Source organism: Chrysemys picta, chromosome 10 (genome assembly GCF_011386835.1).
Source record: "Chrysemys picta bellii isolate R12L10 chromosome 10, ASM1138683v2, whole genome shotgun sequence".
In the NCBI taxonomy this organism is placed as follows: domain Eukaryota; kingdom Metazoa; phylum Chordata; order Testudines; family Emydidae; genus Chrysemys; species Chrysemys picta.
In genome coordinates, this window is record NC_088800.1 from 44,606,729 (window position 1) to 44,621,621 (window position 14,893).

The 14,893-nt window shown below is 47.2% G+C and overlaps 2 protein-coding genes across 9 annotated transcripts in view; one reads left to right on the forward strand and one right to left on the reverse strand.

The window, feature by feature from the left end:
* The window catches only part of BBS4 (Bardet-Biedl syndrome 4), a 142,194-nt gene that overhangs the window by 118,735 nt on the left and 8,566 nt on the right, over positions 1 to 14,893 (forward strand). The window lies entirely within an intron of this gene.
* Positions 1 to 14,893, reverse strand: part of ADPGK (ADP dependent glucokinase) — a 40,625-nt gene that overhangs the window by 14,823 nt on the left and 10,909 nt on the right. For 6 of the 7 annotated variants that reach the window (XM_065558578.1, XM_065558579.1, XM_065558580.1 and 3 more), the window contains exon 2: positions 8,032 to 8,257. The exons of the other annotated variant lie outside the window; for it this stretch is intronic. In XM_065558578.1, coding sequence (XP_065414650.1) covers positions 8,032 to 8,257 — 226 coding nt within the window. The remainder of the gene's footprint in view (positions 1 to 8,031; positions 8,258 to 14,893) is intronic. 7 annotated transcript variants of the gene reach the window in all.

Genomic DNA, 14,893 nt, shown 5'->3' on the forward strand with positions numbered 1-14,893 from the left:
CGCTCCTCGGAGGACCTGTCGAGATCGGCATACCCCCCTCAAGGGCAAGCCGAGGAACGAAACTTGGGCCATTGGCAGGAGATGGCAGAGGACCACTCTCATGGACCATCTCACTGGTCGTTTTGGACCCCGTGGGCGTACCACCAGGAGCAAGGGGCTCCAATACCATCGACCTCTCGCTCGGGTCACTCGGTCAGAAGGGCCCCAGAATCCACCATCTCTCGGCCTCCGCCAGGAGGCATGGAGGCTTCCGTGTCCACGCCACCTGACACCATGGTCCCAAGTGCAGGTGATGCCCCGGCCCAAGAGCAGGGGGATCAGGACCCCCCCTTGGATCCAGTGCCACCGGAGGCATCCTCTTCCTCCTCTCCGGATGAGGCAGTGGCGGGCACTTCTTGTACGGGTCCCCCTCCGATAGATCTTCGGGCTCACCAGGATCTCCTGCGTAGGATGGCCCGTAATATGGACCTGCAGGCGGAGGAGATAGTGGAGGTGCACGACCCGATCGTGAATATCCTTGGAGCAGATGCCCCATCGAGGGTGGCGTTACCTCTGATCCGCACGATCCAAACGAATGCGGATACAATATGGCAAACTCCTGCCTCCATTCCACCCACAGCGAGAGGGGTGGAAAGAAAATACTTTGTCCCGTCTAAGGACTATGGGTACTTGTATACCCACCCCCAACCGTGTTCACTGGTGGTGGAATCAGTGAATGCACGAGAGCGCCACGGCCAGCAGGCTGCAGCGCCTAAATCAAAAGAGGCTAAGCGGCTAGATCTGTTTGGCCGTAAGGTTTACTCAGCCGGAGGGCTACAACTTAGAGCGGCGAACCAACAGGCGCTACTGAGCCGCTACAATTTCAACTCCTGGAACTCTATGGGGAAGTTTAAGGAGTTGATTCCCCAAGAGTCCAGGGAAGAGTTTGGAGCCATGGTAGAGGAGGGCAAGAAGGTGGCTCGGACCTCCTTGCAGGCCTCCTTGGACATTGCAGACTCAGCGGCGAGGACCCTGGCTTCGGGTATCGCTATGCGCAGGATCTCCTGGCTTCAGGTTTCGGGTTTGCCTCCGGAGCTGCAGCAAACCCTACAAGATCTGCCTTTTGAGGGTCATGGATTGTTCTCAGATAAGACGGACTCTCGCCTGCAGAGCCTCAAGGACTCGAGAACAATCATGCGCTCCCTGGGGATGCATGTTGTGGGCCCCCAGCGCAGGCCATTTAGGCCGCAGCCTCAGCGCTTCTACCCCCCCCCCGCCTCGTCAGAGACAGGACTCGGCCCGGAGGCGAGGGCGAGGTGGTAGAAGAAGGTGGACCGGCCCTCAACCCGGCCAGAACCAGGGGCCACCTAGACCACCTTCAGGCCCCAGGCAGAACTTTTGAAGGTGCGGTCGAGGACGGCGCCCCAGTCATCCCCCAGGATCCAGCCCCCTCCTTTCGGGATCGCCTCTCCCACTTCCACCGTGCTTGGTCCCTTATAACTTCGGACCGTTGGGTCCTCCGCACGGTGGAGAGGGGATACGCTATCCAGTTTTCTTCATTTCCCCCCTCCTCCCCCCCTTCCCCGTCCCTCTTCAGGGACCCTTCTCACGAGCAACTTCTTATACAGGAAGTTTCTACGCTCCTCGCTATGGGGGCCATAGAGGAGGTTCCAGTGGAATTAAGGGGCAGGGGATTCTATTCCCGTTACTTCCTCATTCCCAAGTCCAAAGGAGGTCTGCGACCCATCTTGGACCTGCGCGGACTCAACAAATTCGTAGTAAAGTTGAAGTTCCGCATGGTCTCTCTGGGGGCCATTATCCCTTCCCTCGATCCTGGAGACTGGTTCGCCGCCCTCGACATGAAAGACGCATACTTTCACATTGCTATTTACACGCCTCACAGACGCTTCCTGCGATTCGTGGTAAACAGGGTGCACTACCAATTTGCAGTCCTTCCCTTCGGCCTATCCTCGGCCCCACGGGTGTTCACGAAATGTATGGCTGTCGTGGCAGCGTACCTTCGTCGGCAAGGGATACAGGTGTTCCCGTACCTAGACGACTGGCTGGTACGCGGTCGCACCAAAGAACAAGTTCGCGATCACGTCCACATAATAGTGCACACATTCAACAGGTTGGGTATCCTACTCAACAAGGACAAATCCACTCTAGAACCTACCCAGAGAATAGAATTCATCGGTGCGGTTCTAGACTCCAGACGTGCACAAGCCATCCTGCCAGACAACCGCTTTGGCACCATCACGAGCCTCATTCAAGGACTCAAGGCCTTCCCAACTACCACGGTGAGGTCGTGCCTTACCCTGCTGGGTCACATGGCTTCCTGCACGTACGTAACCAGGCATGCCAGACTTCGGCTTCGCCCACTACAGACCTGGGTGTCATCAATATACCGCCCACATCGGGACAGCCTGAATATGGTGGTCACAATCCCGAATTCGGTCCTGACCTCCCTCACATGGTGGCTAGATCACAATGTGGTTTGCGAAGGGATGCCGTTTCACGCCCCACAACCCTCTCTGCACCTGGTCACAGACGCTTCATCCCTGGGTTGGGGCGCCCATCTCAACGAACACCATACCCAGGGCCTGTGGACTGCACCCCAGCTAGCCCTACACATCAATGTTCGGGAACTGATGGCGGTGCGCCTGGCGTGTCAGGCATTTCTCAACCTCCTACGTGGTCGCTGTGTGTTAGTTCTCATCGACAACACCACGGCCATGTTCTACATCAACAAGCAAGGAGGGGCACGCTCGTCAATTCTATGCCAAGAGGCCATTCGCCTGTGGGACTTCTGCATCGCCCACTCAATCCATCTCACGGCATCGTTCCTCCCTGGAGTCCAGAACACTCTAGCGGATCGACTCAGCAGGTCCTTCCAGACGCACGAGTGGTCTATCCGTCCGGACATCATACATTCCATCTTCCAGAGGTGGGGGTTTCCCCAGATAGACCTGTTTGCATCCCGAGACAACAGGAAGTGCCACCTGTTCTGCTCCCTGCAAGGTCGAGCTCCGGGCTCCCTCTCGGATGCGTTTCTCCTTCCCTGGAAAGACCACCTGTTTTACGCCTTCCCTCCGTTTCCTCTGGTCCACAAGGTACTGCTCAAATTGCGCAGAGACCAGGCACAGGTAATTCTGGTCGCTCCAGCGTGGCCGAGACAACATTGGTACACCACGCTGTTGGAACTCTCGGTTCAGACACCGATCCCGCTTCCGTTGTATCCGGATCTCATCACGCAGAACCACGGCCGGCTGCGTCACCCCGACCTGCAATCACTCCACCTCACGGCGTGGCTGCTCCATGGTTCACCCAGGCAGAGCAACAGTGTTCACACTCTGTCCAACAGATTCTGCTGAGCAGTAGGAAGCCCTCAACACGGACCACTTACTTGGCCAAGTGGAAGCGATTCTCCTGTTGGTGCGAACAGCGAGCCACGTCCCCGTTGCACGCACCTATCCCTCTCATTTTGGAATATCTCCTCTCCCTAAAACAGCAAGGGTTGGCGATATCTTCAATTAGAGTTCACCTGGCCGCTATATCGGCCTTTCATCCAGGGGAACTCGCGTCCTCGGTATTCTCTAACCCGATGGTCGTTAGATTCCTCAAGGGCTTAGACCGGATGTACCCACAACAACGTCAGCCCGTTCCGACGTGGGACCTCAACCTGGTTCTTTCCAAGCTCACAGGTCATCCTTTCGAGCCACTGGCCACCTGTTCACTTTTGTACCTATCCTGGAAGACAGCCTTCCTCGTAGCCATCACCTCAGCAAGGCGCGTTTCCGAACTCAGGGCGCTTACATCCGAGCCCCCTTACACAGTTTTCCATAAGGATAAAGTGCAGCTCCGCCCACATCCTGCCTTTCTCCCTAAGGTGGTTTCTCCATTTCATATCAACCAGGATATATTTCTCCCGGTCTTTCACCCTAAACCACATGCTACTCGCCAGGATCAACGTTTGCATTCTCTGGACGTACGCAGGGCCCTGGCCTTCTATATTGACCGCACAAGGCACTTTAGAAAGACGACGCAACTCTTCGTTGCAGTGGCCGACCGAATGAAAGGCTCACCGGTCTCATCACAACGCCTATCCTCCTGGATTACGTCTTGCATCCGGACTTGCTACGACCTGGCAGGTGTCTCAGCACCACACCTCACCGCTCACTCCACGAGGGCCCAAGCTTCCTCGACGGCTTTCCTGGCGCAAGTTCCGATCCAGGACATTTGTAGAGCTGCGGTTTGGTCGTCAGTCCACACGTTTACAGAACACTATGCACTAGTGCAGCAGTCCAGGGACGATGCTGCCTTCGGATCAGCGGTTTTGCACACAGCAATGTCTCACTCCGACCCCACCACCTAAGTTGGGCTTGGGAGTCACCTAATGGAATGGATATGAGCAAGCACTCGAAGAAGAAGGGACGGTTACTCACCGTTGTAACTGTTGTTCTTCGAGATGTGTTGCTCATATCCATTCCAAACCCGCCCTCCGTCCCCACTGTCGGAGTAGCCGGCAAGAAAGAACTGAGGGGGCGCCGGGTCGGCTGGGGTATATATTCAGCGCCATGAAGGCGCCACTCTAGGGGGCTCCACAGCCGACCCGCCGGTGTTGCTAGGGTAAAAATCTTCCGACGATCGTGCACGCGGCGCGCACACACCTAATGGAATGGATATGAGCAACACATCTCGAAGAACAACAGTTACAACGGTGAGTAACCGTCCCTTACCACTGGCACCACACGACAAAAGTTGTGAAATTCATAATCCAGTCACTGTGAACATGTACAAGACCAAACCCACAAAGCACCTAAACCACAATACGAACTTGTTTTAGATCATAGAATCATAGAATATTAGGGTTGGAAGAGATCTCAGGCGGTCATCTAGTCCAATTCCCTGCTCAAAGCAGGACCAACACCAACTAAATCATCCCAGCCAGGGCTTTATCAAGCCGGGCCTCAAAAACCTCTAAGGGTGGAGATTCCACCACCTCCTTAGGTAACCCATTCCAGTGCTTCACCACCCTCCTAGTGCAATAGTGTTTCTTAATATCCAACCTAGTCCTCCCCCACTGCAGTTTGAGACCATTGCTTCTTGTTCTGTCATCTACCACCAGTAAGAACAGCCTAGCTCCATTCTCTTTGGAACCCCCCTTCAGATAGTTGAAGGCTGCTATCAAATCCCCCCTCACTCTTCTCTTCTGCAGACTAAGTTGATCTTCAACTTCTCCCCACCTTGCAGTGTAGAAATCAGGGAATTGGTCAAAAGCTATAGGAATTATGAGAACTAGTTTTAAGAGAAAAATAGGTGGAAAGCCAGAGACCAGAGGAAAATGAAATAAAGAGGACTGGAATGTCTAGAGAAAGGGTCACTTAAGAACATAAGAACGGCCGTACTGGGTCAGACCAACGGTCCATCTAGTCCAGTATCCTGTCTACCGACAGTGGCCAATGCCAGGTGCCCCAGAGGGAGTGCACCTAACAGGTAATGATCAAGTGATCTCTCTCCTGCCATCCATCTCCACCCTCTGACAAACAGAGTCTAGGGACATCATTCCTTACCCATCCTGGCTAATAGCCATTAATGGACTTAACCTCCATGAATTTACCTAGTTCTCTTTTAAACGCTGTTATAGTCCTAGCCTTCACAACCTCCTCGGTAAGGAGTTCCACAAGTTGACTGTGCGCTGTGTGAAGAAGAACTTCCTTTTATTTGTTTTAAACCTGCTGCCTATTAATTTCATTTGGTAACCCCTCATTCTTGTATTATGGGAACAAGTAAATAACTTTTCCGTATTCACTTTCTCCACAACACTCATGATTTTATATACCTCTATCATATCCCCCCTTAGTCTCCTCTTTTCCAAGCTGAAAAGTCCTAGCCTCTTTAATCTCTCCTCATATGGGACCCGTTCCAAACCCCTAATCATTTTAGTTGTCCTTCTCTGAACCTTTTCTAGTGCCAATATATCTTTTTTGAGATGAAGAGACCACATCTGTACGCAGTATTCAAAATGTGAGAAGACCATCGATTTATATAAGGGCAATAATATATTCTCTATCCCCTTTTTAATGATTCCTAACATCCTGTTTGCTTTTTTGACCGCCTCTGCACACTGCGTGGACCTCTTCAGAGAACTATCCACGATGACTCCAAGATCTTTTTCCTGATTTGTTGTAGCTAAATTAGCCCCCATCATATTGTATGTATAGTTGGGGTTATTTTTTCCAATGTGCATTACTTTACATTTATCCACATTAAATTTCATTTGCCATTTTGTTGCCCAATCACTTAATTTTGTGAGATCTTTTTGAAGTTCTTCACAGTCTGCTTTGGTCTTAACTATCTTGAGCAGTTTAGTATCATCTGCAAACTTTGCCACCTCGTTTTTTACCCCTTTCTCCAGATCATTTATGAACAAGTTGAATAGGACTGGTCCTAGGACTGACCCTTGGGGAACACCACTAGTTACCCTCTCCATTCTGAGAATTTACCATTAATTCCTACCCTTTGTTCCCTGTCTTTTAAACAGTTCTCAATCCATGAAAGGACCTTCCCTTTTATCCCATGGCAACTTAATTTACGTGAGAGCCTTTGGTGAGGGACCTTGTCAAAGGCTTTCTGGAAATCTAAGTACACTGTGTCCACTGGATCTCCCTTGTCCACATGTTTGTTGACCCCTTCAAAGAACTCTAATAGATTAGTAAGACACGATTTCCCTTTACAGAAACCATGTTGACTTTTGCCCAACAATTTATGTTCTTCTATGTGTCTGACAATTTTATTCTTTACTATTGTTTCGACTAATTTGCCCAGTACCGACATTAGACTTACCAGTCTGTAATTACCGGGATCACCTCTAGAGCCCTTTTTAAATATTGGCGTTACATTAACTATCTTCCAGTCGTCGGGTACAGAAGCTGATTTAAAGGACAGGTTGCAAACCATAGTTAATAGTTCCGCAATTTCACATTTGAGTTCTTTCAGAACTGTTGGGTGAATGCCATCTGGTCCTGGTGACTTGTTAATGTTAAGTTTATCAATTAATTCCAAAACCTCCTCTAGTGACACTTCAATCTGTGATAGTTCCTCAGATTTGTCAGCTACAAAAGCTGGCTAAGGTTTGGGAATCTCCCTAACATCCTCCGCCATGAAGACTGAAGCAAAGAATTCGTTTAGTTTCTCCGCAATGACGTTATCATCTTTAAGCGCTCCTTTTGTATCTCGGTCATGGAGGGGCCCCACTGGTTGTTTAGCAGGCTGCAGAATTCAGAGCTTTTCCTGGCTCGGAAGAGCATTTGGAAAACTCTACATAAATAATCTGCAGAAATTATCTACCTTAACACTAAGTGCCAAATGGACACATGGCAAAAAACTCCAGAAGGCCCAATGTACATCGGAGCAGATGAACCAACTAGGAGACGGGTGTTTTAGAAAGACTGCCTATTCTCTTTTGCTCTCTCTAATGCCAGAGAGATGTGCATTTCCAAGCCTTATATCATGGAGCTTCTGAAATTTATGGAAATGTTTGCAGTTCTTTATTCTTGGATCCACCCTCTCACCACCTGTACCATTTAAAAAAGTTAGAGCCTTCTTTGTGGTATCAGCCCTGGCCTTCTGTCATAAAACAGACATTTCATTTGTTGCCTACATTATATTCAACAGCATTCTTGTGAATGCCATTTAAACTATCAGAGCCAAAGTATATGCTATGCTATGCAGATTTTGGCAGGCTGGGATGTGCAGATGGAAGAGACAACTCAACATTCTGCGATTTAGGATCCTACCAATAGCCAGAGTTAGAGAAGAATTACATTTTCAAAGAAAGAATCTGTGCATTAGCAGAGTGTTTAGAAAAACTTGATCACTTTATGTGAAGCTGCTAAGAATCTAAAGTTAAAGCAGCAGTGTAAATTTTTATTTCTGGAATCTCTTGCACGATCATTTTGAAGTATGAAAAGGGCCATGAAAGCTGCTATACAGTTTGTCCATGTACAAAGGATAAGCCTTCTCAGTCTAGCCCTAAAATAGAGAACACACCTGTGCCCCAGGGTACTCTGACGCTGCTCGTGCAATGTAATCGAAGGTCTCCGCATCACTGAAGAAGCGCTCAGCAGCTGCCCCTTTCTGCATGAAATGGATGAAGGCTTCTTTCAGGTCCTTTCTGGAATTCAAGACAGCATGATCTTTCCCATCCCCAGGATCAAGACCAAGTGCCTGCAACAGCTTCACACCGGAGACGATTACATCTACACAGGCATTGACTCTGGAGAAAGAGGACAGAAAGGAAAAGTGAGCTGGGAAAACCAGAGAAAGAGAGACTTTGGGGGACGTCTAAAAGTTCTGGGAGAAAGTTGCTATGTTTCGGCTTATTGAAATTGTTAGCACTCAGATTCCAGAGAATTTTACAAGCAGCTTCAAGAAATGCATCAATCATTGCTTTAACTGACAAAGTGGCCTGCTTTTGACCAATTTTTATTCAACTAAAAGACTGTGGACTAGGGACAGATTTCCAACTCTTTTATTCAAACCTCACACAGGCATGAAACACAAAATGGGCACAATAGCAGTGCTTATTACCTGCCAGGGTTGGTAAAAATCAATGATTTTTTTTTTAAATCGGATTTTTTTTTCATTTAAATTGGATTTTTTTGATAAAATGTTTTTTGAGGAAAAAACCTATCTAAAGATAGGTTTAATTAAGATATCTTTGAGCTATAATGCATCTTATCATGGAATAGGGATTATAAATTCTAATTCTATAGTATGAGACAATATATTCATGTAATGTTTAAAAAAAGTTTTGTAAATGAGTTCCAGTAGTTCATGGATTAGAGACCCGTATGGGGTTCCATAGGCTTCTGTATAGATTATTTATCTTTCTAACTACCCAATGGGACTCAGTGCTCAGTCTAGAAGATACCATCAGAGATGCTTAGTTTTACTTTTCTCAAACTGTGGACTTGTGTCTCCAGAGGTAACATGCTTGTTAACAGCAACAATATTTTTTAAATAAATAAATAATATATAGAGGTGAGAAATAACAGACCTCAACCCTATTGTCCCTCTGCAAATTTGTGTACACAGGGTCAATTCCTTACCTCTCTCTAAAAGTGCAAAGTTTCAAAAAGTTCAATGAATAGAAGATTGTTGGGGGCGGAATAGATCTGGACAAGGAGAAGTCTGGAGAATGTGAGAAGGGACATTTGCTTGTTTTGTTAAAATATTATACGTTTGCTGTTGAAGAAAAAAATCCAGAATACTTAACATTGTTTTAGTTAAATAAAACAATTTAAATGTCTGTCTGGTGATGTTCTCCTTCTAATACAGTATGGCAAGAAAATCCTCCAGATATTAATGATTAACCTGTTGAATTGGAGATAGTTCACCTCCCAGTGACTTCATAAATATCTGCTTCAATTACCTTTGGTAAATGAAATAACCAAACAATCATTCATTTTCTGATATAGCTGTAAAACTAATCTGAACCGTTTTCAAAATAGATCACTGTTTAAAAATGTATAGTGTGTACCTTCTAAAAATGAAACCTACATCTATCTCAGAGTTGTGAAGAATATGTATTAAGGTTATAACAACCAACAAGAATGCACTTTTATGTAGAAAACCATGATGAAATCAAGTCTTCCTGACTAGTGATTTAAATCAAATCCACCTTGTTTCCTGCTAATGGATGCGGGGTGGGAAAAGAAACAAGACTGGACTGGAATTGGGTTCTGTCTGATAAAGACTTACCCTCATTATCACATTCCGGTGTAGAATAAAGGAATGTTTCTGATTTCTCAGTAGTTTTGAGGACACTGGTCTTCCACTCTGACCCAAGTTTTACCATTTTATATTTGTTCACCGTTCCAACCCCCAGAGAAGTCAGTCAGCTCTCTGCTACAGGTGAGAAAATCTATTTGGGACATGAAGATCCCAATGGTGCATAGGGATGGACGAGCATACGTATGCAAAATGTCCGACGTATAAGCATAGAGCAGGCACTTGTTTATAGCCCCAGAGAATTCTGCCGTTCTAAAAGGCACTCTGATATCGTGGTGATGATAGTGCAAGAGCCTGAACAGAATCAGTAACAGTGCTTATACTTATAATACATCTGTAAGGGGGACTAGATGGCTCAGGAGATCAGCAGTGACACTCAGAACCTTTCAACTACAGGTCACTGATTCAAACCCACATCAGCTCAGTAACTGGTGTGGTTTTAACCCAGTTCCCCATCACTTCCACCCTCTACCCCCAAACACACAGAATTTGCAACCTTGTAGTCAATCTCCAGAGAGGCTAAGGAGATGGGCCCACTAAGTCATGATTAATTTACAGTAGACAGCATGGGAAAGCTTGCATTGATACTACTCATACTGCACCTGTTCGGTGAATATACAGGACTTCACACAAGCAAGGAAAAAGGGAGAAGAGACAGAGACTCCGTGAAGTCCAGCAGGGATTTTGTTATTGCTGCTAATTTTATCAGAAGGCATTCTGATACTATGGTGATGAGCAGCAGTATAAAGCCCTAAGATAGCTAGCTGGAATACAGCACCTTTCACTAGCACTGAAATTCACACACCTAACTGAAGAGAAAATTCGTTAAAGTATATTTATGGTTCTGAAAATTCCTCTGCCAGTATTACATACATATTTAAGTGCAAGAGGTTACAAAGGTTTGCCAATATACTTAATATAATAAGGAATTGTTTTTTGTTTTACTTTTGAGGTTTAAACAGGTGTGAAATTTAAAGTTGCTAATAATAAAACAAAGTTTTTCCCAGCTCAAACTGTCTGACCACCACGTTTAGGCCAGTGTCAAAGAACACTAGTGAATGTTGCTAGTAGCTGGATCCATTTGTAAGGAGCTAGGAGAGCATCCTCAGCTGGAAGATTTGAAGATCATTTGTACAACACACAGATAACACCATTCCAAGCTCCTGGAGGTACCATATCTTCCTCTCTCCATGAATGAAACAGGAGCCAGTATTACAATATTTAGCTATTTGCAAGAAGTTTTTGGGACAAATTCAGAGTTGGATGTAAGGAAGCCTAAATTGCTGTAGCATCTTCCAGCCCCTTCACCATATAAATTACATCAACAATTCCATGAGATTCACACCCACTTACCATGTGTAATTTATACCCCATTACATATAACCTCTGGATTTGACCCAATGAGTCCAAGTTAGTGTAACCTACATACCGAGGGGCTAGAAGAGCGAGGTATAACAGGAAAAGCATCTAACACAGGGGTGGGCAAACTTGTTGGCCTGAGGGCCGCATCAGGTTTCGTAAATTGTATGGAGGGCTGGTTAGGGGAGGGGGTTGTGGCCTGGCCTCCACCTCCTATCGGCCCTCCCCCTGAGACTCCTGCCCCATCCAACCCCCCCTGTTCCCTCCACACACCCCCGATCCCTGTCCCCTGACCGCCCCTGGACCCCCGCCGCCGCCCCATCCAAGCCCTCTCATTCCTGATGCCCCCCCAGGACCCCTGCCCCATCCAACCACCCCTTCTCCCTGTCCCCTGACTGCCCCCGAAACCCCTGCCCCAACTGCCCCCTCCTTTCTTCCTGACTGCCCCCCTGGGACCTCTGCCCCCATATAACCCCCTGTTCCCCCTGACCCCTACCACCACCCCGAACTCCCCTGCCCTCTATCCAACCCCCCCTGCTCTCTGCCCCCTTACCGCGCTGCCTGGAGCGCCGGTGGCTGGCAGTGCTACAGCTGCGCCGCCCAGCTTGGGCCAGGCCACGCCGCCACCACGCAGCACAGAGACCTGGTCAGGTCGGGCTCTGCAGCTGTGCTGCCCCAGGAGTTCAGAGCGGCAGTGGAGCCAGTGAGCTGAGGCAGCGAGGGAGGGGGAACAGCAGGGATGGGGACGAGGGTAGCCTCCCAGGCCAGGAGCTCGGGGGCCAGGCAGGATGGTCCTGCGTGCTGTAGTTTGCCCACCTCTGATCTAACAGGAGGAGAATGTAAGAAGGTGTAATTTGCAACAGTCTAGACTCACCTCTGAACTGGGCCCTTTTGTTGCTACAGAAAGAAGTTGAGCAGGCAAAAATGTTTCCTTTCCAAATACATCCCACATTTAGAACATGGCTAGATAGGGCTAGTGAAAATGGTATTCATATTTCAGTGTCTTGCCTACATTTGAAGGGAATGGAAAACAGTCTGAGGTCTGGTCTATACTAGAAAATTAGGTCAGCATAATTATGACTCTCAGGGGTGTGAAAAATCCATGCCCTGAGCAGTGTCGCTAAGGGCATGTCTTCACTAAGCGCTGCCGTGGCAGCGATTTAACATGGCTGTGTAGTCGCAGCACCAGCAGTGGGAGAGAGCTCTCTAAGCGCTGTAAAAAACCCACCTCCATGAGGGGAGTAGCTACCAGCAGTACACTGTGTACACTGGCACTTTACAGCACTGAAACTTGCAGCGCTAAGGGCGGTGTTTTTTCACACCCCTGAGCGAGAAAGTTGCAGCGCTGTAAAGTGGCAGTGTAAACAAGGCATAAGTCCCTGTGTAGAGAGCACTAGGTCAACAGAAGAATTCCCTCCATTGGCATAGAAAATGTCAACACTGAAGCACTACAGCAGTGCAGCTGTGTTGTTGTAGCATTTTAAGTGTAGACAACCATCAGATTAGTAGTTACAAATCTGTCACTCTTGGTGAGACAGTGCATGGTACCACCAAAGATTAATACCCAAATTCAAGGATGGTTGCCACTCTGGGATTTGTTTTTCATTGTTTTCTATAGGGTGGGGAAGGTGACTAAGAAAAATCCATATGCACCCATTGTCACACATTTCAAGGGTATGGATGGGGTGAAAGGGAACCGGAGAAGTACCATTAAACTGATTATTGACTGAAAGTCATGCAAATACAATCTCCAGCCTAAAATTAAACAATTTGATTCCCATTCACCAAGGTCTCTCTCTTTAACTTTTGGTTCCACTGACTCTTCTACCAGCACCACAACCTTAGGTTTCTTTTTGTTTCACTCTTTCCCATTTGTTTGAGGTTCTCCTGCCCCCATTGCCAACTTGATCTCAAAGGCCTGGAAAAATATGGGAAACAAAAAACTACACACAACACAGTGCCCACTTCTCCAGGCCTGGATGCAGCTGCCAGCATGATCAATGTTATACCTTTGGCTGGCCACAATGGGTTGTTGGGCTGAGGGAACACACTCTCTTCCCCTAGGATGGTTCCAGCCCTTGAGAAGAGCCTTGTATAGATCACTGGCATATTTTAAGGAATGTTTATGTGAACATTTTTATTCATTGTGTTTGTCAGCATTTCTCAGATACCAAGGAAGGACAATTACTGGGGCAAGTCAAGCAATTACTATACTAGCATCTCTCTGAATGCAGCTTTCAATCACATCACTTCCCCATACCAGGAATTCTAGCCATCCACACAGCTAGTGCAGCACATCCAGTTTACACTGTGTTCTTACATGGCCCTAATTACCTGGATACATGAGCTCCTACACATGCACTTTCAGTCAAGAATGAGAAGGATAAAAGTGGTAGACAGACTCACTAAGCACTGCTCCATCTCGGTGACCTTTCTTGCCTGATTTGCACTGCCCACAAGTGAATGCAGCAAGACACAAACTAAAGGACATTAAAGGCCTGACGAGTTCTCAGAGTATGAGCTTCAGTACTTTGTGAACTATCAGAAACTCCTCTGTATCCTGCAATGAGCTTATATACTATAGAAGCGACAATCCACACACACACACACACACAATAGGAGGAGAATGAAGAAACAGTAAGATCAATCAACATTTCTACCTCAAAGCCACCGGAGCAAAGGTCAGCAGCCCTGTGTTTTAATATACACCATCAACAATGCAATAATGACATGAACCAGTTATGGTGTTTAAAGTGAGAGCTGCTCCTACACCTCTAATAATTTTCCAGTTATCTTCCTTCTGCCTCTCACCCCATTTCTCTACCACACCCCTCCATGCTGTTAATGTACTCCCTTAATGTTAATGCCTCTGTATAGTTTGAGCTCTATTAAACTTTGAAGCCACAGGTGTTCAGTGTGTGCATCAATAGATCAACCTCTTTAGCGCAGACTCAACTGAGAACTAAGTGATTTATAAAATGTTTTCTTCCACTCTAAGCATGGCAACAACAACAACAAAAATCAGACATCAAAAATAACTTCACACTGTATTTGCCAACTTCAACTATTTTATTATTTTTTAGGAAAGATCTGCATCCATTGTGAAAAGTTTCACTCTCATACAATTTCAAATGACCAAGACATACCTTGCCCAACTGTTTTAACACCAGCCACAAAATAATAATTTAGGGTTGAAAAGAAATTACGTCACACCTGAGGATTAGTCAACTAGCCATGGTATAATTGTGCTGTCATGCCCTGAAATGTAAAGGAAGTAGAAGCAAGTATTGATTTAGTTGCACCTTCATCAGTCAGTCTGGTGAGGCATACCAACCGCACCTATTGATTTCTGGAAGGAGTTAATGAGAGCCTGTGGGCTCAATCAGCCTCATCACCCTGGTGCTACACCTGCAGTAGGTATCAAGCCTGGAGGGAGGAGTTAAAAGAGCTGAACAACCCAGTTCACCTGGGGGTTGATGAGAAGAAGAGTAGGTTGCCGCCTCTCAGTGATAGAAAGCTGGTGACAATCATAGAGATGAGTTGGACTGCAGTATAGAGCCTCCTGGAAGACAGGCAGGCTGGCCAGCAACAGGAAGCCCAAGACTAGTTGGGAAGGAAAGTGAGTCTGCCAAGAATTCTCTGTACTAGGGGGGTCTGTAGGCAGCAGCAAGGGCCCTGTGGAGCCAGGGACTGCCCTTCCAGGGGAGTAAAAACTCTCCTGCAGCAGAACCAGCTAGGTGAAATAAGTACTAAGAAACTC